This window comes from Scyliorhinus torazame, chromosome 11 (genome assembly GCF_047496885.1).
Source record: "Scyliorhinus torazame isolate Kashiwa2021f chromosome 11, sScyTor2.1, whole genome shotgun sequence".
Taxonomy (NCBI): domain Eukaryota; kingdom Metazoa; phylum Chordata; class Chondrichthyes; order Carcharhiniformes; family Scyliorhinidae; genus Scyliorhinus; species Scyliorhinus torazame.
The window spans coordinates 102,233,680-102,259,105 of NC_092717.1; the positions used below are offsets into that span (position 1 = coordinate 102,233,680).

Consider the following 25,426-nt stretch of genomic DNA (forward strand, 5'->3'; position numbering starts at 1 on the left):
ATCATGGGTGGAGCCGGCCAGGAGGCGGGCCAGAGGAAGCGCGACACATGGCTGGGGGGCTGGCCAAGGAAAGGGGATGGCTGATCGGCAAAGGGGGGGCGAAGTGTCCCCCAACCAGGCTGATCACCTGGAATGTTAGAGGGTTAAACGGGCCAGTGAAAAGGGCGGGTGTGTTTGCGCATTTGCGGGTTCTGAAGGCGGACGTAGTCATGCTGCAGGAGACGCACCTGAAAGTGGCAGACCAGGTTAGGTTGAGGAAGGGCTGGGTTAGCCAGGTCTTTCATTCGGGGCTCGACACTAAGACTAGGGGGACCGCGATCCTGATTAATAAAAGGGTTCAATATGAGGCGGAGGATACAGTTGCAGACGGGGGCGGCAGATTTGTTATGGTTAGGGGTAAGCTCGAAGGGGTGAGAGCAGGCTTGGTCAGTGTGTATGCCCCTAATTGGGACGATGTGGATTTTATCAGGAGGTTGCTAGGGAAGATCCCCGACTTGGACTCACGCAAACTGATCATGGGTGGGGACTTTAACACAGTCCTGGACCGGAGCCTGGATAGGTCGTCTTCAAAAACGGCAGGTTGCCAGTGATGGCAAAGGAACTGAGCGGGTCTATGGAGCAAATCGGGGAGCTGATCCGTGGAGATTTAGCCGGCCATCGGCGAGGGAGTTTTCGTACTACCCCCACGTCCATAAGGTGTATTCCCAAATTGATTTCTTTGTCATGAGTAGGGACTTGCTGTCCGGGATGATGGGGGCAGAATATTTGGCAATTACCATATCGGACCATTCTCCGTATTGGGTAGAACTACGGATTTGTAAGGATAGCTTTCAGCTCCCACAATGGAGGTTGGAAGTTGGATTGCTTGCGGACGAGGCGGTGTGTGAGAGGCTGAGGAAATGCATGCAGAATTACCTGCAGGTAAATGATACCGAAGAAGTCTCAGCAGCGGTGCTCTCAGTGGTGAGAAGGGAGCTGATCTCAATCCGGACCCATAGGGACAGGTCAGACAGGGCAGAAACGCACCGACTGGTTCAGGAAATTTTACGGACAGACAGGAGCTACGCCGAGTCCCCGAGGCCAGAGTTACTCAGGAAACGACAGAGGCTGCAGGCCGAGTTTGGGGTATTGACTACAGGCAAGGCTGTAGAGCAGCTTAGAAAGGCAAAAGGCGCGATATATGAGCATGGAGATAAGGCCAGCAAAATGATCGCGCAACAACTAAGGAAGAGAGCAGTGGCTAGGGAGATAGGAAGGATAGCGGATGGGGAGGGAAATCTGGTGGGGGACCCGGCAGGGCTGAACAAGGTGTTTAGGGACTTTTGAAAATGAAATGAAATGAAAATCGCTTATTGTCACAAGTAGGCGTCAAATGAAGTTACTGTGAAAAGCCCCTAGTTGCCACATTCCGGCGCCTGTTCGGGGAGGCTGGTACGGGAATCGAGCCGTGCTGCTGGCCTGCCTTGGTCTGCTTTAAAAGCCAGCTCTTGAGCCCTGTGCTAAACCCGCCCCACTTTTATAGTAAGCTATACACTTCGGAACCCCCCAGGGGACCAGAGGGGATGAGACGTTAGTTATGATCTTTCAAAAGTCACTGGAGTCAGGGAAAGTCCCAGAGGATTGGAAAATCGCTGTTGTAACCCCCCTGTTCAAGAAGGGAACAAGAAAAAAGATGGAAAATTATAGGCCAATTAGCCTAACCTCGGTTGTTGGCAAGATTCTAGAATCCATCGTTAAGGATGAGATTTCTAAATTCTTGGAAGTGCAGGGTCGGATTAGGACAAGTCAGCATGGATTTAGTAAGGGGAGGTCGTGCCTGACAAATCTGTTAGAGTTCTTTGAAGAGATAACAAATAGGTTAGACCAAGGAGAGCCAATGGATGTTATCTATCTTGACTGCCAAAAGGCCTTTGATAAGGTGCCTCACGGGAAACTGCTGAGTAAAATAAGGGCACATGGTATTTGAGGCAAGATACTAACATGGATTGACGATTGGCTGTCAGGCAGAAGGCAGAGAGTTGGGATAAAAGGTTCTTTTTCAGAATGGCAACCGGTGACGAGTGGTGTCCCGCAGGGTTCAGTGTTGGGGCCACAGCTATTCTCTTTATATACTAACGATCTAGATGACGGGACTGGGGGCATTCTGGCTAAGTTTGCCGATGATACAAAGATAGGTGGAGGGGCAGGTAGTATGGAGGAGGTGGGGAGGCGTCAGAAAGATTTAGCCAGTTTAGGAGAGTGGTCCAAGAGATGGCTGATGAAATTCAACATGGGCAAGTGCGAGGTCTTGCACTTTGGAAAAAAGAATAGAGGCATGGACTATTTTCTAAACGGTGACAAAATTCATAATGCTGAAGTGCAAAGGGACTTGGGAGTCCTAGTCCAAGATTCTCTCAAGGTAAACTTGCAGATTGAGTCCGTAATTAAGAAAGCAAATGCAATGTTGTCATTTATCTCAAGAGGCTTGGAATATAAAAGCAGGGATGTACTTCTGAAGCTTTATAAAGCACTAGTTAGGCCCCATTTAGAATACTGTGAGCAATTTTGGGCCCCACACCTCAGGAAGGACATACTGGCACTGGAGCGGGTCCAGCGGAGATTCACACGGATGATCCCAGGAATGATAGGCCTAACATACGATGAACGTCTGAGGATCCTGGGATTATATTCATTTGAGTTTAGGAGGTTGAGGGGAGATCTAATAGAAACATACAAGATAATGAATGGCTTAGATAGGGTAGACGTAGGGAAGTTGTTTCCATTAGCAGCGGAGACTAGGACCCGGGGGCACAGCCTTAGAATAAAAGGGAGTCACTTTAGAACAGAGATGAGGAGAAATTTCTTCAGCCAGAGTGGTGGGTCTGTGGAATTCATGCCACAGAGGGCGGTGGAGGCCGGGACGTTGAGTGTCTTTAAGACAGAAGTTGATAAATTCTTGATTTCTCGAGGAATTAAGGGCTATGGAGAGAAAGCAGGTAAATGGAGTTGAAATCAGCCATGATTGAATGGTGGACTGGACTCGATGGGGCTGAATGGCCTTACTTCCGCTCTTATGTCTTATGGTCTTATGGAGACGATTCCTGGACAGACTGACTTTCCCAAGAGTGGATAGGGGGTTGGTAGACGGACTGGGGGCCCGGGTTGGGATCGAAGAGGTACTGGGGGGCCTGTAGGTCATGCAGAAGGGTAAAGCCCCGGGGCCGGATGGGTATCCTGTGGAGTTTTACAAAACGTTTGCCGAGATAGTGGGGCCGGTGCTGGTCAGGGTTTTTAACGAGGCAAGAGACAGAGGGGTCCTACCCCCGACGATGTCGCAGGCCACTATTTCGCTTATTCTGAAACGGGTTAAAGACCTGGAGGCCTGTGGGTCTTATAGGCCGATCTCTTTGATCAACGCAGATGCTAAGTTACTGGCCAAGATCTTGGCGACTAGAATTGAGGACTGTGTACCGGACGTAATTGCGGAGGACCAAACTGGGTTCGTAAAGGGTAGGCAACTGGCTGCCAATCTAAGAAGGCTGCTTAATGTGATCATGATGCCCCCGGAGAGCAGGAAGGCAGAGATAGTGATAGCTATGGATGCAGAAAAGGCTTTCGACCGGGTCGAGTGGGACTATCTGTGGGAGGTGCTGGGAAGGCTTGGGTTCGGGGAGGGGTTCATTGACTGGGTTAGGCTGTTATACCAGGCCCCAGAGGCTAGTGTAAGGATGAACAGGACGACATCAGATTACTTCAGACTACACCGCGGGACAATTGCCCTCTCTCCCGACTGCTGTTCGCGCTGGCCATAGAGCCGCTGGCAATTGCACTGAGAGCTTCAAAGGGCTGGTCCCGGGGGGGGGGGGGGGGGGGGGGGGGGGGGGGGGAGTGGAACATAAAGTCTCGTTGTACGCGGATGACCTGTTGTTATACGTAGCGGACCCAATGGCAGGGATGGATGGCATCATGGAAATCCTGAGGGAATTTGGCCGGTTTTCAGGATATAAATTGAACATGGCTCAGAGCGAGTTATTCGTAATTCAGGCGAGGGGGCAGGAGAGTAGGCTGAAGGGGTTGCCGTTCAGGCAGGTAGGGGAAAGCTTTAGATACTTGGGGATACAGGTGGCACGGGATTGGGGCAGGTTGCATAAGCTCAACCTGTCCCGATTGGTGGAACGAGTAAGGGAGGAGGTTCGGAGTTGGGATGCGCTCCCGCTGTCACTAGCGGGGAGGGTGCAGACTGTCAAGATGACGATTCTCCCGAGATTCTTGTTCATATTTCAGTGTCTCCCCGTTTTCATCCCGAGGTCCTTCTTCAAGAGGCTGAATAAAATTTCCTGGGATTTGTCTGGGCGGGGAAGTCCCCGCGGGTGAGGAAGGTGATGCTCGAAAGGAACAGAGGGGACGGGGGGCTGGCGTTGCCGAACTTTAGCAACTATGTTCTACTGGGCGGCCAACATAGCGATGATAAGGAAATGGATGGTGGGCACGGGGTCGGTCTGGGAGCGGATGGAGGCTGCTTCGAGCGGGAGCACCAGTTTGGCGGCCCTGGTTACGGCGCCTCTGCCGCTCCCGCTGGCACGGTACTTCGCCAGCCCTATAGTGGTGGCGGCTTTGAGGATCTGGGGCCAGTGGAGGAGGCAGATAGGGGAAGTGAGAGCATCGGTGTGGACCCCAATCTGCGGCAATCACCGATTTGCCCCGGGGAACATGGGACGGTGGGTATCGACTGCAGCGGAGGGCGGGGATTGTGAGGGGGGGGATCTGTTCGTGGAAGGGGGCTGGAGAAGTTCAGGCTGGTGGGAGGGAATTACTTTAGATACTTACAGGTGCGGGATTTCGTGCGCAGACTGGTGCCGTCCTTCCCACGCCTCCCGCCAAAGGGGAGGCAGGACAGGGTAGTTTCTAGGGGAGAGGTAGGTGAGGGTAGAATCTCAGATATTTACACAGAACTAATGGGAGCAGAGGATACACAGACTGATGACCTGAAGCTTAAGTGGGAGGAGGAGCTAGGGAGGAGATGGAGGACGTATTTGGGCAGAAGCTCTGGGCAGAGTAAATACGACCGCAACGTGTGCCAGGCTCAGTCTGATCCAGTTTAAGGTCATGCACCGGGTCCACATGACGGTGGCCCGGATGAGTAAATTTTTCGGGCTGGAGGACAAGTTTGCCAGATCCGCCGGTGGGCCAACTAATCACGTGCACATGTTCTGGTCGTGCCCTAGACTTGGGGGTACAGGCAGGGATTCGCAGACATCATGTCCCAGGTTTTGAAAACTGGGGTGGTAATGAGTCCTGAGGTGGCATTCTTTGGGTGTCGGAGGACCCGGGAGTCCAGGAGGAGAAGGAGGCCAATGTCTTGGCCTTTGCTTCCCTGGGAGCCCGGCGACAAATATTGTTGGCATGGAGGGACTCCAAGGCCCGGAAAACCGAAGCATGGCTATCAGACATGGCGAGCTTTCTCGGTCTAGAGAAGGTCAAGTTCGCCTTGAGAGGTTCACTATCGGGGTTCGCCCGGAGTGGCAGCCATTCATTGACTTCTTCGCGGAGAATTAATCGTCAGCAGGAGGGGGAGAGGGGGGGGTGGGGGGCTAGGTTAGTGTAGAATAGGGGATGGTTTAGGCAGATCCTTGCACGAATGGAGTCGTGGTTTGCACTATGTGTTACTTGCTTTTCCTTTTGTACGGTACTATACAATGTCATTGTTTTATATGCCAAAAATACCTCAATAAAATTGTTTATTAAAAAAAAAAGTCCGAAACCCATCTCGACATCAGGTAGTCCCTGGGGTCGGCCTGGCTTCCGAACATTCACCCCCTCGGGAGTTTCTACCTCAACCTGATGTACCGGCTCAGCAGTGTGGTGTGCATCAGAGAGTGTCCCAGGAGCCTCTTCTCTAATGTGCCCAACTGAGGTGAGTGTCACTGGGCTGGTGGAGGGTGTTGGAGACAGCTGTGACGTGAAATCTGTGTCAACATTGGACTCGAGCTCCGGGGTGTCCCTGAGTCTCATATCGAGGGCTGTTGTCCGAGCTGCTCTCCTTGTCACTGCTCACATGGGAGGGTTCCTCTGTGGCACTGGCTGGGGAGGGGGGGGCACCAGATGGATCCGCCCCATCAACAGCAGGTCCTGCAAGACAGAAGACAAGACGCATAATTAGACCACGGGCTGGGGGGTAATGGGGGTGTGCGAGAGAGTGGTGTGGGGGACTGGTGAGGATAGGGTGGGGGTGGTGTTGGGGGGAAGGTGACAATTAGGTTATCTGGAGCCGGAACTCAGCAGGGTCTCACTTCCTCGCCCGTGGCCTAACTCCACCCCGGCGACCTCCCTTTCTTCCAGGCCGCTGACCACTCCCAGGCCCCACTGCTCTGCCACGGACAGGGGCCGCCGGTCCGGTGGTTCCACTCCTGTTTATCCGCGCTCCCGGCGGTTATGAGTAGCCAGGGCATACAGCCATGGTGACCGGTATGGGTGCCGGCATGTGGGGCGGGATGGGGGTTTGGCCATCCTCCGGATTGTGGAAGGGGGTAGTGGTGTGTGGGATGGGGGTTGGTGCCAGGGACACAGAGCTGCCTACTCACCTTGGCCGCCCTGAGGAGGTCGTGCAGTTTTCTCTGGCACTGTGGCCGTTCCGGATGGCGTTGCCCATGGCGCTCACCGCCTCTGCCACCTGCGCCCAGGCACAGTGAACGGCTGCGGCAGAAGCCTCCTTCCTGGGCCAGGGTGAACCGCCCGTCTTCCACTGCGTCCAGGAGGGTCTCCAGCTCGGCGTCCGTGAATCTTGGGGCAGCTCTTCTCGCTGCCACCTTGTTGGCTGGGATGGTGTGTGTGGGGAGTGAAGTGTGTATATGTGATATTGTCAGCCTCCTTAGTGTCAATCTCGGGCCCGGCGAACCCGGAACCATTTCTCGTTGAGATCAATTGTGATTCACATGGCGCTTGTGCTCGCCCCTTAATAATAGATTCATCGGTTCAGGTGCAGCGCCAGTTTCGCTGTCGTGCAACTTCACGAATCCTGCGCCGGCGTGAACACAGTCTCAGGGATGGAGAATCCCAATGAAGGGATTTGGATACAAATTTGGATCCTCAGATTGCATTGAAATATTCCCCAAATGATCAAGTAAACAAATGCAGCTGCTGTTATACCACTTGAATCTTGCCTCTGTACTAGCTGGTCTAATTAACAGACAGCAATACACTGGGTCAGTGGGTGGGGGGAGCGGCATGGTGGCGCAGTGGTTAGCAGTGCTGCCTCACGGGGCTGAGGACCCGGGTTCAATCCCGGCCCCGGGATACTGACCGTGTGGAGTTTGCACATTCTCCCATGTTGGTGTGGGTTTCACCCCCACAACCCAAAGATGTGCAGGGTAGGTGGATTGGCCATGCAAAATTCCCCCTTAATTGGGAAAAAAAAGAATTGGCACTTTAAATTTTTTTAAAAGCCTTACCATTCATTTCTAAATGAGTCACTTTTGGTGTCTTGGCTCATATAACAGAAAGTAACCATGCATCATTGCAAAAAATGAGTACCATCTCCTAGAAGTTCCCCTCCAAGTCACTCACCATGCTGACTTGGAAATATATGGCTGTTCCGTCACATCGCTGGGTCAAAATCCTGCAAATCCCTCCTAACAGAACTGTTGGTGTTCCTAAACCACATGGACTGCAGCGATTCATGAAGGCAGCTTACCACTACCTTATAAAAATTAATTTACGGGATTTGGGCATCGCTGGTCCGGCCAGCATTTATTGCACATCCCTAATTGCTCTTCAGAAGGTGGTGGTAAGTTGCCTTCTTTAACTGCTGCAGTCCCTTGGTGTAGGTATACCCACTGTGCTGTTAGAAATGGAGTTCCAGGATTTTGACCCAGCAACAGTGAAAGAACGGCGATATATTTCCAAGTCAGGGTGGTGAATGACTTGGAGAGGAACCCCCAGGTGGTGGGTTCCCAGGTATCTATTGCTCTTGTCATTCTAGATGGTAGTGGTTGTGGGTTTGGAAGGTGCTGCCTAAGGAACCTTGGCGAGTTCCTGCAGTGCATCTTGTAGATGGTACACACAGTTGTCGCTGTCAGCGGTGGTGTAGGAATTGAATGTTTGTGGAAGGGGGCTACTTTGTCCTGGATGGTGTCAACCTTCCTGAGTGTTATTGGAGCTGCACCAATACAGGCAAGTGGAAAGTATCCCAGTATACTCCTGACGGGACCTTTTAGATGGTGGACAGTAGATTGGGGTGGGGGGGGTGGGGGGGGGGGGGGTCAGGAGGCGAGTTATTCACCATAGGATTCCTCACCTTTGACCTGCTCTGGTAGCCACAGTATTAATATGGCTAGTCCAGTTCAGTTTCAGATCAATCGTAATCCCAAGGATGTTGATTGTGAGGGATTCAGGGATGGTAATGCGATTGAATGTCAAGGGGTGATGGTTAGATCCTCTCTTGTAGGAGATGGTCATTGCCTGGCACTTGTGTGGTGTGAATGTAACTTGCCACCTGTCAGCCCAAGCCTGGATATTGTCCAAGTCTTGCTGCATTTGGACTTGGACATCTGCATTATGTGAGGAGTCGCGAATGGTGCTGAACAGTGTGCAGTCATCTGCGAACATTCCCACTTCTGACCTTGTGATGGAAGGGAGGTCATTGATGAAGCAGTTTAAGATGGTTGAGCCGAGGACACTACCCTGAGGAACTCCTGCAGTGATGTCCTGGAGCTGAGGTGATTGACCGCCATACTCCACAACCATCTTCCTTTGTGTCAGGTATGACTCCAACCAGCGAAGGGTTTCCCCTTGATTCCCTTTGGCTCCAGTTTAGCTAGGGCACCTTGATGCCACACTTGGTCAAAAGCAGCTTTGATGTCAAGAGCAGTCACTCTCACCTCACCTCTGGGGCAATTCTCAGGGACAATTAGATATGGTAATAAATGCTCCCCTAGACAATGATAGCCACGTCCTGTAAAAAAAATTTAAAATTCCATTTACACAAACATTCTTTTTAAATAGCAGGCAGAATTAAATTATATTCAGTTCCCAATTATTATATTCTGCTTGTTTCCTGACAAAAATGAGAATTTTAATATTCAGAACCACAGCTTTCTGTTCCACAGTCCTTTGTTAAAAAAAATCAGAAAATACCTGAAAAGCGACTGTCCAGTCAGTGGTTGTTATTAATCAGTTTCAACAAGTGAATTTCTGATTCTCGTGAGGCTGGACATGCAATAAGTAAACGTTATAGCCATTGCTGGGAATAAGGCCATAATGTGGGAAATAGGATTGTGTGGCAATACTTGTTTGAGATAGACATGCTAAAAATAGCAGTGAGCTGATTTTTAAGGAAATGGCCATGTAAGGAATCACAGGGGTGAGCCCATTTTCTATTCCTCATGGCATGTCGTATTAACTTTGTCTCATGTTGTTTAATGTTCAAGCCTCTCATCAAGCACAGAAAATCAAACAAGTTTTCATTACCTTTGTAAAATCTAGGTTAATTTGCTCCTCATGTAGCAAAGATGTTCCTGGATGGTGCAGTTTGCAAATGCTATCCATCTTTGCAGTAATGAAACAACATTTTGAAAGAATTATTTTAGCCGAAGAACAGATGTTCACTAAGATTGATAATTTGCCTATTTGGGGACAGAGGTAAAAATGACCCCAGCCCTCAGAATTTGCTCTCGAATTTTTCTGGCTTTTTGGGAACCCCTTTCTGATGGCACAGAAACTGATTATTATGGGACAAACTCATTTCCTGTTACACCATGGCACATTTGAGAGACTTTGACCCGTACTGTTTAATCCTCAAATCTCTTTCAATCAAATGCCGTAAATTAGAATGATGCCGATCTATGCAAGTATTTTAAGTGGCTGCGGAGAGGATTGAGGTGGGAAAATGTTTGGAACAGTTTGGTACATAAAGAAGCTTTATACAGAAATGAGAAATCTGGCAGTAAAGATTTAAAGTATGCAAAGGAAAAGACATGGTAATGAGTAAAGAAAGTATTTAAATTAAATACTTCTTAAATGAGAAATTGAAAATGTGAAAATTCTTTTTGATCTACTGTTTAGTAAGGTCCACTGTAGAATGAAATGCCTCATTACCAACTACTTTTTGTAGTAAAGCTAATCCATTTGTTGTTTTTCATGACAGCCTTGCAAACAAAAGATATTCAGTTTCTGTAACTCAAGTCAGATGATCCCTGGATTAGGAGGCAGTCGTAACAGGGGCCTTTTAGAGGGAGAAAGAGAGAAGAAGATGGAAAATTAATTCAGTGTCTTTTGTAATTGCACCATGATAAGCACCTTGAAAAACATTGTACATTTTTGTTTTTAAAACCAAGGAATAAATATTTGGTACAACATTCCTATAACAATTTGTACAAGGCGAAATTTAGGCAGTTTCACTGCAGTGTAATTAGCAGTTGCTTTTACAATAAATTTCACAATGTTTGTACTATGCAGAATATTCCATCTATTTGTCTCAAAGTGTTGTATTGCTGAAGATCTCGGGGGGGATTTTCTGGCTGTTCTCGCCAGCAGGATCTTCCAGTCCCAACAACGGTGAACCCCCACCGGTGGGCCACTTCCCGCTGCCAAGAAACAAGCATTGGAAAATATTCCCCTTATGTTGGATAATAATAATCTTCATTAATGTTACAAATAGGTTTACATTAACACTGCAATGAAGTTACTGTGAAAATCCCCTAGTCGCCACATCCTGACATCTTTTCGGGTACACAGAGGGAGAATTCAGAATGTCCAATTCACCTAGCAGCACGTCTTTCGGAACTTGTGGGAGGAAACTGGAGCTGCCAGAGGAAACCCACGCAGACACGGGGAGAACATGCAGACTCCGCACGGAGGATCCAGTACCCATGATATACTGTTCCATTTATTTTGAATTAATTAGCAAGTACATCTCTATGACTTTCCTACCTTGGTCAAATAAGAACACAAAATTAAGTTAAAATGCTATTTAACTTATAATATTTGAAAACTTGAACTACTTTAGATTTATTTAAAACAGACACCTAGAACCAAAGCTTACTTCCGTTCTCCATTATGTAATGCAATTGTAAATTGCCACTCTCTAACTAACAATTTTGTAGCATGTCTGAAGCCACTCAGTCTTAAGGGAATTTGGACGTGCACATCTGCCTTTGTGCCCATCAGGTATCTTGGCCCTAGTGCTTCTTCCAAGAGCTTCCCTAAATGAGCACAGTGGGATCTCTGTCAGCTGCAAGATTTATGTTGGTTCCCTATTTTTCTGAGAACATTTCTTTCAGCTCCTGACATCTGGATTCAATTGAAAAGACATTTAGTGGTTTGGAAAAGTATCTCACAGAGAAGAACAGTGCAGACAGGTCTGTCAGAAGACCAAGTGCCATTTGGTTAAATAATTCATTATGAATCACCAGACACATTTGTCGAAAGTTATTACTGAGAAGATGGACCTTTATTTTCAAATGCGTTTCTTTTACTTTCTAGAAAATCTCTTTTTCAAAGAATTTCCAGATGTATTTTTCGAAACAATACTCAGTTGCTGGAAAGAAATTCTATTGCATTGTCAGACTTTCTACAGTTGCCAACATATATATCACTTTTGTGCCAAAAACATTGTACAAAAGGGAAAACCTCAATTTAAATCTGGACAGAGAGTAATGCAAAAATCAAATAAAATGGAAGTCCAGAGCAGTAGCTCATACAAAATCTGACCATAGCACTGTACAGTTTGGTCAGGCAACTTGACTTATTTTTACTTGTGAAATATCTAAGGGGAAACATGATTTACATGTTTAAAAAGATGTTAAATATTAGATCATATAAAAACAAACTATTTATCTTGACTGCAAGCATAGGACAAAAGATCAAATGCACAATATTTAGATGCCTTGAGCAAGGTTTAGTAAGTAGTGAATCTTATTTTGGATTGTGGATATGTGGAATAAATTCTCAGAAAAAGTGGTTGATAGTGGATAATTGACACTTTAGAAAGGAGCTAGATTGACATTTATTAAGAATTAGACTGAAGGATTATGTAGATGTTCAACTATGCTGCTTGATTTTCCTATTCAGGTGGAGGGAGAGAGAGCTTGTGCCTGTAAAATAGAAGATAAACAGGTGGATTGGCTGGGAAGTCTGTTATAAAAGAGGTTTATACATGTTCAGAATTGACTTGTGGATGGTATGAATTTTTCCCCACCTGTATTTTATATTTTTATTTGCAAATGTTTCACTGTTGCTAAGCTTCTAAATTGCAGTTTCTCTACGGTGGATTGTGTAGCCACCTAAAATGGCTGATTCCCTATTCATTTGGCCAAAACCCGATTTTAAAATGGCTAACCGAAAAGGCTGATGGGAAAAGCAGCCAACAGGACACAAACGGACAGCTGCAGACAGAATAGCGTATTCGGCTCTGGGGAAGTCGGCCCAGATCGATACTCAAGACTATTAGCAGCACATCAACCCAGACATCTGCAATTTAATCGGCTATCCCCGGTAACAATTGCAACATATTAGCAATTGAATGCCGGACCAGACCTGTCGGCGCCTGCAGTGGCCGAAACAAAGACAGGTGAACGACCACCCTCCGATCGAGGAATCGCCCCGTTATTGGACATATCGAACCCAGTGATTGGGAACAAGTCCAATCACTTGGGACTCAGGGTCAAGGGCCACCCCGAGAGGCGGGAAGACCCTGGGCCCTATAAAGTGAGGGGCCAAGTTCAGATCTCTCTCTCTCTCCCTTCTTCACCTGCTCGCAGCCTTCGCAAGAACCTTCAGCAAAGAACTGTAAGTTTGACTCCAGCGATCGCTACCCGATAGAGATTCCTAGCCATCGACCCGTATCAGCCTTTTGAATCCCGCGGGCCAGATCCGATTCGATAAGCCATTTGTTTCCCTGACCTGGTGGGCCCTTCCTAAAGTTAAGTATTGGCCAGTAGTGATAGGTTTCTATATAGATAGTAGGATTATTGTGTAAGCATTAATTGTTGTATATAATAAATGACCGTTGATTTCAATCTTACTAAGCGGTGTGCTGACTTATTAATCATAACTCGAGCTTGAACCACGTGGCGGTATCAGAAAGATACCTGGCGACTTGTGAGCAAAGGTGACATAATCAGAGGTAATAAAACTAAGGCTAAAAAGAGCAACAATTGATTTCGGCACAAAAATGGCACATCTGCTTCTGATTTTAATTCTGGATTCCTTCCTATTATCTCCAGCCATTTCCTATTTCCCATTTACTATCATGTTTTTATGTGTCCTAATTTTTATATTATTAGACCAATGGAACTTAAACACTCCATGCATCCAGTCACATGTGCATTTTCGCTGCTGCTCCAAACCCAAACTATTTCTACTTTTGATCTTGCTTTTTAACTTATTTTCTCTTTACCCTTCCTGGACCTGCTTTTATCATTATGCCTCGTTTCACTTTTCCACTCTGTATTCTTCCTTCCCAATTTCCTATTCCAGCCTTTCAGTACTCCTTAATATTCCTGCTCTCTCACTGCAAGCTCCTTGATTCCCTTTTACATAAGCAACAGCTCCCCTCTGTCATCCTCCCAAGGGTTCATCGAGGCATTTCGTGCTGTCTCATTATGAGCAGCAACCCCAATTATCTCATCCTACTCTCTTGCACTTACCCACCCTACGTGTTCTCTGTAAACTAGTCTCACCATTTGCTTCCTGTCTAACTCACCCCTCCCATACTGATCTTGTGAATTCTGCCTTGGATCAGCTCTCATCATCCTTCTGCACATCTCCCACCAGAATATCCGTTCATTTATGAACAAGACCCTTTCCATCATTAACTTATTTTGGGTGACTGCATCAGTATGATGGCCCTAACGGAAATTTGGCTGATGACACCTTTCCCCTTAATAAAGCCTCCCTCTTGGCTACAAACCTCACCAGTTGCCTGGTCAAGACTGTCATGGTGGCGATGTGGTTCTTATCAGCAGTCACACCTTGGCATGACTCTCCTATTCTATGTCAATACCTCTTCCTTTCAGCATCACACATATTCCAACCCATCAGATACATTTCAAAATCATTGTTCTCTACCACGTACCATCCCAAGTACAATAAACATGTATCACTGAGATATCTTCATTGCTTTCCTCCTTCAGCATCTGCAATAAATTACTTCCCATCCTCAGTGATTTCAACCTCCATTTCAACCCATCATATTCTCTCTCCTCTGAGTTCACTGTCTTCTTATCCTCCCTAACACTCTTCCTCAGTGTAAATTCCCAACCCATATTCATGATCATCCCCTCAACCTTGTCATCTCACATGGTGTTGCTAATCCTATCGTACTGGTTACAAATAAGATTGTATATCACTCATTACTCACATCCCCATTCTATGTCCCAACCCTAACAGTACCCTAACTCCTTCTGTATTTGTCCCTGAGAAAAAAACTATCTCCCAATACAATTACAACCACACTTCCAAAATCCCAACTACCTTGTCTTTGACCCGGTGTTTGCTAAAACGCTTCTGCAGTTACAGATTTCCTTAACTTCAGCCTCATCTTTGATACCTTAGTCACTAGTAAAACCATTGTTGTTTCTCAATCTGGACGTTCTTTCGATGTGGCCCTCATCTCCTCTCCCTTAAGTCCAAGCGACTCGTCGATATAGCGGACAAATTATTTACCCAATCATCGCCAAATCTGGTTGGACCATTTAAAGCACTGCTGCTGCTCTTGTGCCGACTATTCTCGTGCAAATGCAAAGGCAACCCCTCCAAACTTTTTCAGTTCATCTGCTACTAAAATCCTCATCCATGCTTTTGTTAACTAACTATTCCAACACACTGCTGGCTAGTCTCCCATGATCTTCTGTAAACTCTGCTGCCTGTGTCTTAACTCTGACTAGGTCCCATTCCGCTATCACCCCAGTGAAGGATGACTAAAAATAAAATGAAGAGGGGAGAAATTAGGATTTGAGAATAAACTGGCAAGAAATATAAAAACAGACAGTAAGAGCTTTTACAAGTATATGATGCCAGTGACGTAATGGGGTTCCTGCTATGTAACGATGGGAACCCCATTTAAATACGTTCTAATATCATTTGCGGGCTTTGCCACTGTGTCGCAGCCGCAACCCCCCCTCCCTCCACACACATTCGGATTCTGCCCCCTTCTCTCTTCCCCCCACTCCACGTCCCCGACCAATATGACATTGTGTTGGTGAGATTTATAACTGGTCTGGACCAACGTGAAACTGGCAAAGAGAACGCTCCTGGTTGGTCGCACACGTAAGGACAGCCTCAGGGGGGAAGAGGGACATGCCCGAAAAGTACGTTGGCAGTGCCTGCTTCCTGGCACTGACCCTGACACTCCTCCTTGGCACCAGCCCCGAGTGCCAGGTGGGACTTCCTTTGGGGATCCATGAGGGGGGGGTTCCCTGTGGATGAGGTGGATTTCTGAGACTGTGGAGGGGGGAATCTTTGTTTGTAATTTTAGCTCTGCTAGATAGAGGGAGCCCTGACTTCTGGGAGCCAGCGGGGTGGGCTGACGGTGTGGGACCCGCACCAAATGTTTAAAAGTTCAGCCGGAAAAGCTGATAGCGCAGCCGGCGGATACACACCATTTTTCCCGCCTCAGACAACACTTTGGGGAAAAAAGGTAAAATTACACCTAGTAAGCAGGGACCTATGGGTCAGTTAGTCTAATATTTGCCATTGAGAAAATCCATTATTGAGGATATAGTAGCAGGACATTTAGAAGATCCTAATATGATCGGGCAGAGTCAATTTGGTTTTGTGAAAGTGAATCAGGGTGGGATTTCCCACATAATCCGCCGTGTGTTTCACTGCGCCGGAAGCAGCCTGCAATTGGCCAGCAGTGGGATATTTTCATCCCATCATCAACAGGTTTTCCTGTTGAATGCCCCTCCCGCTGTTGGGAAGGATAGACAGGACCGGACTGGATGGTCCTGCTGACGTGACCAGAAGATCCTGCCGGCGTTATGTCGGAAAATTCTGGCCTATGTTTGAGAAATTTGCCAAAAGACATTTGATAGGATGCCATATAAAAGTGTTGCTACACCGGATGAGATCTCATGGTGTTGGAACTAGTATATTAGCATGGATAGAGGATCGACTAACCAACAGGAATCAGAGAGCCAAGATAAATAGGTCATTTTCAGGTTGACGAACTGTAACTAGTAAAGTACCACATGGACAATGCTGGGCTTTATATATTATCAATGACTTGGATAACTTTATTGTAGTCAAATGTGCTTTCAAAACAAAGATAGGTGAAAACCAACGTTTCTCTAAGTGCCTCTCTTTTAAAATAAATTTAGAGTACCTAATTCATATTTTTCCAATTAAGGGCAATTTAATGTGGCCAATCCACCTACCCTGCATGACTCGGAGCCGGGATCGAACCCGGGTCCTCGGTGCATGAGGCAGCAGTGCTAACCACTGTGCCACCGTGCTGCCCCCACTAAGTGCCTCTCTAATGCTTTTAAACTGTCTCTCGACCTTTCTTGGCTCTACTCAGTAGAGCCATCTCCCCATGCTGAAAAACAACTTTAGCTGGATTCTCCGTCAGCGGGATCCTCCACTTCGCCGGCAGCCCACCATCGGAAAATCAAATTCAGTCAATCCACATGACACTTCTTCCACCCTTGCAGAAGTACCACCCATCAAAATTTCCCTTTGTGAGGGAATTTAGAACTGAGAGCACAATTTAAAAATAAAGCGTCTCCCATTTAAGGTGGAGATGAGGAGGAATTTATTCTCTCGGAGGGTCGTTTGTTTTTGGAATTCTCTTCCACACAGATCAGCGGAGGCAGGGCTACTGAATATATTCAAGGCTGAGTTAGACAGATTTTTGATCTATGAGAGTCAAATGTTATTGGGACAGGTAAGAAGAGAACTTTAGGTCACAACCAGATCAGCCATGATCTTATTGAACTGCGGAACTCCTGCCCCTTTTTCTAATGGTCTGCTTTGGGGCTTAAAATGGGCAGTGAATACAAATTCTGGGCATGAGGTCCTGCACAGTCTACACCAGAAACAATGTGACCAAAGTGCCTTGGTGGTTGTCTCAGACCAATGTTGGGTTGATTTAAGTATGTAAAGAATGTTCCTGCGCCTGTTTTTAGAATCCTTTTGTAAATTGTGTGAAAAGCGAAGCTACAGCAAGTGCCATACAAACTTCAACAAGTTTTTCCAGTTCTGCAGATGGTCGCTGGAAGTTGCTGAAAAAATGGTAGGGCAAGTATTTTATTATTTCTGCTTCTGTTGAGCATGGAAGAGCTGCACCGCTGTGAGCTGGTACTAGGGCTTCCAATCTACATGGGAGTATTCCAGGAGACGTTGCTGCAAGTGACGCCATGGAAAGCTGCCAGCAGTGTGACACGAATGTGTGAAACTAGAGAAAAGGCCTATGACACCGAGTGAGAGAAAATGAACCTATCTCCACTAAATTCCACTACTAAGTCTGAATAATTCCTTCCCCTGTCAGTTGCTATCAGGGGTTGGAAATCTGCAGCACACCACAGTCTGTCCTGTTATTTAATCTGAATTATTGACCTTAATAACGCTAATTGCTACAGCAGCATCTGACCACTTTCCTTTTGCATTTAAAATCATTAAACAACTCTGTACCCTGCCCTTCAGAACCTCCTTGGGTAGGTTATGAACACTTTCCCACTTCTCTAGGTAGCACTAATTCCGCCTTCTCCACCTATACAAAAGCTGGTCTGTCTTGCACCTGGATCTCACCTCACAACCGACAGCACTCTGAGGGCAAACCTTTATGTGCCCCTAGTGGGTGCGTGCCCCACCCAAAACCATGTAAATAGCACATGATAACTTGAGGCACACATCGCACCAGTGCGGTATTGTGGTTAGCAGATGCAGAGCAGCAGTGCTCCCGCAGTTAATGAGCTAATTGAGGAGATTATCTGCCCTATTGCCTGGAATGTTACACTGCCGTTGTGATTTTAGGTCATTGCACAGGCTGAATGTCCCGGACTTACCTTGGGAACGGTCCCGGGACTTAGTTCCAGGCAGAGCATTGCAATACCGCTTCTCGCCACTGCAGCGCTGTGCCTGGAGGAGGTGTTGAAGAGTTTTTGGCAAATCTGATTGACTGACAGCTCTCCAAGGTGGGACTCCCTTGTAAGGGCAGACAGAAGTTCTGCCCACCGCCAATCAATGCTCGATTGAACGTGAAAAGGCTTCTGAGAGCCAGCAAGAAGAGCTCCCCGAACAGGCGCCAGAATGTGGCGACTAGGGGCTTTTCACAGTAACTTCATTTGAAGCCTACTTGTGACAATAAGCGATTTTCATTTCATTTCATTTCACAATCGCCATCTGAAAAATTCTATCCTTACTTACAGAAGTCTTCTGCATACCTGTTACTGCAATAGTTCGCCTGTTTATCCTTCAACCAATTGAACTCGTACGTCCAGCCTTGTTACAATGATAACATGTCATTTTCCTTCCTTCAACTCTACTTTCTAATTCTATCTTTAGTAGACTGGCATCCTTCAGCTGGATCCTCATTACTAACACTTTTACCATCACTAGGTTTTCTATATCTCTAATTTCCATGCTGATTCCAATCTGACCCTTTTTCTACACTCAACTGTTTGTGTGAAATATCATGGGTGGGATTCTCCATCGGCAGCACGCCCCCATCGGCGGCGGGATCCTTGCTACCGTCAGCCGGTCAATGGGGTTTCCCATTGTGGGCACCCCCACACCATTGGGAAATCCGCGGGCATGAGTGCGCTGTCGGCAAAGCGGAGGATCCCGCCGATGGAGAATCCCGCCTCATATGTATCAGCTAAAACAGCAGCTCCCAGATTGTTTTAGTTTGTCCTTCATCTAAATATGTCTTCATGTTTACTGGACTGCTATTTCTAATTCCTTCCATAATCATAACCTTGCTTACATTTTCAAAACACTTGACTAATTTTAATGCTCTGAGCCATTGATCCAAGAGGACTTCTGTTGCTCTTGAAAACTCTACAAAAGTGTGATTCGGTCTCTTCCTTAAACTTCATCTGATAAGCTTCAGGGGCAAGCTCAAATACTTCTATTGCCTTCTTTACTATGTCATGTTCTGCAGATTGTTCCTCTGATAAGCTCACATACACATTCATTGCTATACCTGCAGAGGCGAGGGCAGCTCAGTGGTGCAGTGGCTAGCACTGCTGCTTCACATCGCCGAGGTCCCAGGTCCAATCCGGGCACTGGATCACTGTCCGTGTGGAGTTTGCACATTCTCCCTGTGTTTGCGTGGGTTTCGCCCCCACAACCCAAAGGTGTGCCAGCTAGGTGGATTGTCCACGCTAAATTGCCCCTTAAATGGAAAAAATGAATTGGGTACTCTAAATTATTTTTTTTTTAAATACCTGCAGAGGCGAACTTTCAATGAAACACACAGCGCTGCAGGGCCCCAGCCAATGGCCGGACCCCATACGGAGAGGTGACTGTTGTGGTGGGAACGCCATGGGAACACCATACAGAGCCTAAGTCTAAACTTGCTGATAGGTTTATCAACAGGCAATGCAGAACAATATCGGGCTCTGATTAGTGAACTCCACTTTAGAGCGGGAAAACAGTTTGCCAGAAGTTTAGAGGTTGGAGCAATTCAGACACTGATCTCCTGAAATGGTGTGAAGTTTCTGAACTTTCATTGAGTAACGTTGCAAAGCAGCAGCCAAGTTTCTGACATTCGATCTGGCAGGTAAACTGAGGCAACAATGAGGTCGCTGACCTAACATTGGGGTGCGAGCCTGTGAAGCCTTCAGTGAGGCAAGGAGAAGACACTGGCCAACGGCCATCGAGGGGAGCAGCAGGGTCACTCTCGACCTTCAGGCCAGGGCTGATGAAGGCGGGCAGATGGGTAACCAACAAAAAAGAACAGAGACCACCAGGCCAGATAACCAGCAGCCAGGCAGCCAGCCTGGAGCACATGGGGTCGTCGAGGCTCAAGGCCTTTGGAACCATGTGAGAGTCGAGAGGTGAGCAGATCAGCATTCGGGAGGTGCCAAGAAGGCCAGGCAAGCGCCAGCATCATGTCTTGAGGAATCTGGGAGCAGTGGCCAGTGGGAGTGGGGTGACTCGACCAGAGATCAGTCAGGCAGAGTGAGAGGGCTGGGCTGGATAGCAACCAGACTGAGAACGAGGGTGAGAGTGAGCAGAGGCCAGGCCTGATAGCAAGCAGCAACAATCAGGCAGCCAGCCAGGAGCACAGGCAGTCATCGAGGCCCGGGCGAGAGGTGAGCAAAGCAGCAGTCAGGAGGTGCGAAGAAAGCCACGCAAGCACCAGTGTCATGTCTCGGGGAATAAGGGGAGCAGTGACCAGCTAGCCAGGGCTGAGTGAGAGTGCTGGAATGGATTCTGTGCCTGGGTTTCTGTGTGAGCTAAGGGTGGGCGTGGTCAGGGGGGCATTGATCTCATTCAGGGTAGGGTTTGATATTGTGGGTGGGGCTTCACATCATTGGGATGGGGCTTGATGTCATGGTGGGGGGAGGGCAGGGTGTGATGTGGGGCCCCCGCAAAGAGGGAGAACATGGGCCCCCCAAAAGTGTAAGTCCGCCTCTGTGTACCCAACAAAACATCCTGTAACATGATAGTCCAAACATCTCTTGGTCAATTCGATTTCATGTCTATCATTTCAAATTGGGTGAAATATCTTTCAAGTCCATCCTCTGTAAAATTAGGCACAAACTGAAAATTCTTGGTTAGGTCAAATTCCTCAAAGGAATCAAAGTCATCATTTGAAGTACTACCTCTCCTTTCTTCCTTTATCTTAAGTTTCACTTGAAGCAATACATACTGTTTGGCTTATTTCTCTCTCTTTCCCCTCTTCTCTTCTGGCTCAGAACTTCAAGTTCAAACTTTCACATTTCTATCTCTTGCAATCATTTCTTTGCCTTTTCCTGCTGCTGCTTTCCCCAATGCAGCTTTGTTATGTCTATCTCTTTTCACATACCACTTTCCTTTTCTTTCTCCTTTTTTTCTATCTCAACATTTTTCATGTTCTTGTTCTTCCATTCAAGCTTTTGCTTTTCTCTATCTCTTTCTATGTCAAGCTGTTTCATTTGCACCTGAAGACTTACTATCTCCAGCTGTAAGGCACAAAGTTCAGGTATCCCTTCCACCAGCTTTAAATGCTGGGCACGTCATTTAACCATACCAGCCATTCAACATTCTGCTTTTATTTTTACCTGCACGTTATCTGTCAACTCTGAACTTTATTTTAGCCCGAGGTCTCAAATACTCCATCCTCATCTTCCATTCCCAGAAACATCTCAGCAATTGGCAAAGCCATTTTGCAGTCCAACCACTTTAGAATCCCTCAGTACAAAACTCATGAGTTCAGTCTTATTTTCGTACTCATGTCCCCTGGGTTCACAAATTCCAAAACAATCAAGGAATTTTAATAATCCCGCAAAGAGCCCCAAATTTGTTATGACCACAGCGGATATTAATTGCTCAGCAAACCAAATCGCAGAGGAAAACTTGGCTCACAGGCCATATTTCTATTTTATCTCTGCTTTTGGGCGAATAAAATGAAGTGTACCCCCCTGTTTCTTTTAAAGTATGTTTATTGGAATTTATTTCATAATAATCAACAGAAAACAGAATGCAACAAAATTACCCTCTTTTGTTTACCTATGAAACTCCTGTAAGATGTTAAAAAAATTCTTGTCACCTCTGACGCCGCTCTGAAATTCAAACAAACTCTTTATTTATCTAAAAATACAAATGTCAGATCCAACCTATTTACCTGTACCACAAACGCATCATAATATCTCATTAAAAAGGCACAGACCTAACACCTGTATCCTTTCATGTCTTAAACCCCCCCCAGACAACCTGTCTCTAGTAACCTTTCCCCAGCTTAATTAAACCATTAATACACACAGACACAAAGTGGCTTCTTTACAGAATAACACACCATTCCCCAAAAATATCTTTTTTAAAACATCCATTTTCACACTTAACAGTGAAAACAGCCCTTCACTAGTTTCTCACAGTAAATTCCTTAGGTTTCAAACACCACTTTACTGACTATTCTCTGTCAGTACAGCTCCTATTCGTCATGTTGCTGTTTATGCTTTTGGCTCTGCAGGAAATGTTGGGCCTCAAACCCAGATAGTTGACACTTATTTTGATGAATGGTCATCATCGCCCCAAGACATTAGGCGAGATTCTCTGGCCTTCCCCGCGGCTTGTTTCCTGGTGGAGGGAGGCGGCCCACCATTGACTTCTGGTCCTGCCACTGTCAACGTGATTTCCCATTAAATTCACCCCACACCACCGGGAAGCCCGCGGTGGGGATGCGCTGTTGGCAGGACCAGAAGATCCCGCCTGCATGAACAGCCAGAAGATCTCGCCCATTAATTCTGTTTCTGCCTCCACTGTTGCTGCCTGACCTGCTGAGCATTTCCAGCAAATTCTGTTTTTATTTCAGATTTCCAACAACTGCAGTATTTTACTTTGATTTTTGTGCCAGTCTCTGATTGTCGCACAGAGCCAAGCCCCAACCTTTATTCACATAATCCCTAACATATAGCAAGGTATTACTAACTTGGACAGGAGAAAGAAGCTTTAAGTCCAAAATTGGTGGTGAGTGGGTTTCAGGATCATTTTTGTTGCTCAGTATAATCTAAAGTAATCAGTGGCACAGTGTGACACTTACAGTTACATCCAAAAGGACAATACAATGTTGTTACCATTCACCATGTTTATATATAAAAATAATTCTGAAACCATTTTTAAAAAAAATATTTTTATTATCCTCCTTTTTCACATTTTCTCCCACATTTACACCCACCAACAATAAACAATAATCAGTAACAAATATGTCAATCCCCATATCAATAACAATGATCCCATCCTCCCACCAAACCTCAAACATTAGCCCGCATGTTCACATAAACAAATGACAAAAAGGAATCCGGAATCACCCTTAGTCACCATTAACACCCCCCCCCCCCCCCCCCCCCCAACTAATGTTCGATGTTATCCAGTTCTTGAAATTGCACAATGAATAATGCCCATGAATTGTAGAACCCCTCCATCCTTCCCCTCAGTTCAAACTTAACGTTCTCAAGAGACAAGAATTCCAACAGGTCCCCCCGCCACGCCAGGGCACAGGGTGGAGAGGTTGCTCTCCAACCCAGCAGGATCCGCCTTCAGGCGATCAACGAGGCAAAGGCTACAACATCTGCCTCCGCATCCGTTTCCAACCCTGACTGGTCCGACACCCGGAATATGGCCTGCCAGGGGCCCGGGTCCAGTTTCACTTGCACCACTTTAAAAATTACCCCAAAAACCTCCTTCCAGTAATCCTCCAGCTTTGGACAGCACCAAAACATATGAACGTGATTAGCGGGCCCCCCTCCCCCCACAACGTTCACACACATCTTCTACTCCTTCAAAGAATCGGCTCATCCTCGCCCTCGTGAGGTGTGCTCTGTATACCACCTTCAGCTGTATCAGCCCCAACCTCGCACACGAGGTGGAGAAGTTCACTTTCTGGAGCACCTCACACCAGAACCTCTCCTCCATGTCCTCTTCCAACTCTTCCTCCCACTTTGCTTTGATCTCTTCCAATCAGCCTTCTCCTCTTCCAAAATCGCTCTGTAAACCGCCGACACTACCTCCTTCTCCAGTGCCCCTGTCGTTAGCACCTCCTCCAGCAATGTGGAGGCCAGCTCCACCAGGAAGCTCTGTATCTCTTTTCTGGCAAAATCTCGAACCTGCAGGTATCTAAACAACTATTAGTGTCTCAATCCCCTTCTCCCCCCATTTCCGAAAATTTCCATCCCACTTCCCTAGCTCAAATCTGTGGTTCCCCCGAATCGGCATTTCCCTTGACCCTGCCCCCAACGTGAAGTGTTGGCGAAACTCCCTCAAAATTCTCAATGAAGCTATTATTACTGGACTCCCTGAGTATTTCCCCGGGGCCATCGGGTGTGCGCTGTTGCTAGTGCTTTCAATCCCGACCCCCTGCACAAACTCTCCTCCATTCTGACCTACTGGGAATCAACCTCTCTGACCCAGCTCCGCACCTTCTCCACATTCGCTGCCCTTCAACACATCAGGTTCAGAAGACCCAAACCCACCGCCTGCCTTCCCCTCTGTAGCAACACCTTTCTAACTCTGGCCACCTTCCCTACCCATATGAACGAAGTAATCATTCCCTCAATCTCTCTGAAAAAAGCCTTTGGCAGGAAAATCGGCAGGCATTGGAAAATAAACAGAAATCGCAGCAACACATTCATTTTAACCACCTGTACCCGACCCGCCAGTGACAGAGGGAGACCATCCCACCTTGCCAATCAGCTTTCTGAAACCATTTTTAACACCATATACTTTAGACTGTATAATACTTTCTTTACAACTTTATCTTAACGTTCACAAGGCATTTTGGTTGGAAGATTCATTTGCAGCAACTAGCAATTTTATTGTTGCTCCATCAATGTTAAAACCCAAACTTGTGCAATTCCTTCGCAAAATATAAACATCATGAAATTGTTTGCTTAGTTTTAAAAAGTACAGGAACAGACAAGAAGAGCTGAATGTTCCATATCTGAATTTAAATCATTGTGACTGCTACACAAGTTAAAACTGCTCCAGACAGTTTGGCTCCAGCCAATAATAGTTCTTAAAACTACAAATCTTAATTAAAGGTGTATCATACTCCTAAAGATTGTGACTCATGCTGTGGTACATTTTCAGACCATCTTGGGTTCTTATTCAAGTGACCATCGCTCAGTATGAATATGGATTGTGAGGCCTGTGAAATGCTATGGGGCTACCACTAAACTTCAGTTGTATCCCCTATAGCAGGCCAGCAGAAAGTCCAAGAAAATGAGTGAAAATTCGCACTCACGTAGTCGATGTTTCAGATCTGTGACCTGTTATCATAGACCTGAAGCGTTAACTCTGGTTCTCTCTCCACAGAATCTGCCAAATTTGCTGATTTTTTTGCAGCATTTTCTGTTTTTTTCCAGATTTCCAGCATCCACAGTATTTTCCTTTTGCATTTTCAGTTTCTTTGGGGCGAGAGTGCAAAACCATTTTATGAGCCCCGAGTGTTAGCAAGCTATTTGATCTTGTGGACCGATCACAATTGGACCTAATCCTGTTCTCACCCTATCTCCGCATGTACCTCTTAACAAGAATGAGAATCCTGGTTAGTTGTTTTCCACGCCCTAAATCAGGGTTCTCAGACTAACGTTAACTTGTAGTTAAGATATCAAAATCAGGAATTGACCTTGGGACGTTTTGAGCTTGTATTGATTGGTACCATGCCTGCCACTGTATTTACCTACAAAGCCATTGGAGGAGCTAAATTACCAACTCACTATTCAAATGAAGATTTTGAGAAGAAAGTAGTGATCTACCGGGCCCTACACATACTTTCTCTCTCAATTTTTGAACAGCCTTGGTAGAA

At 46.6% G+C, this 25,426-nt stretch overlaps 1 protein-coding gene across 5 annotated transcripts in view; it reads left to right on the top strand.

Annotated features, from left to right (window-relative positions):
* The window catches only part of stau2 (staufen double-stranded RNA binding protein 2), a 622,240-nt gene that overhangs the window by 545,940 nt on the left and 50,874 nt on the right, over nt 1-25,426 (top strand). The window contains exon 14 of one of the 5 annotated variants that reach the window (XM_072467549.1): nt 10,121-10,433. The exons of the other annotated variants lie outside the window; for them this stretch is intronic. Coding sequence (XP_072323650.1) covers nt 10,121-10,237 — 117 coding nt within the window. The 3' untranslated portion in view covers nt 10,238-10,433. Of the gene's footprint in view, nt 1-10,120; nt 10,434-25,426 lie in introns of those variants that run through there. 5 annotated transcript variants of the gene reach the window in all.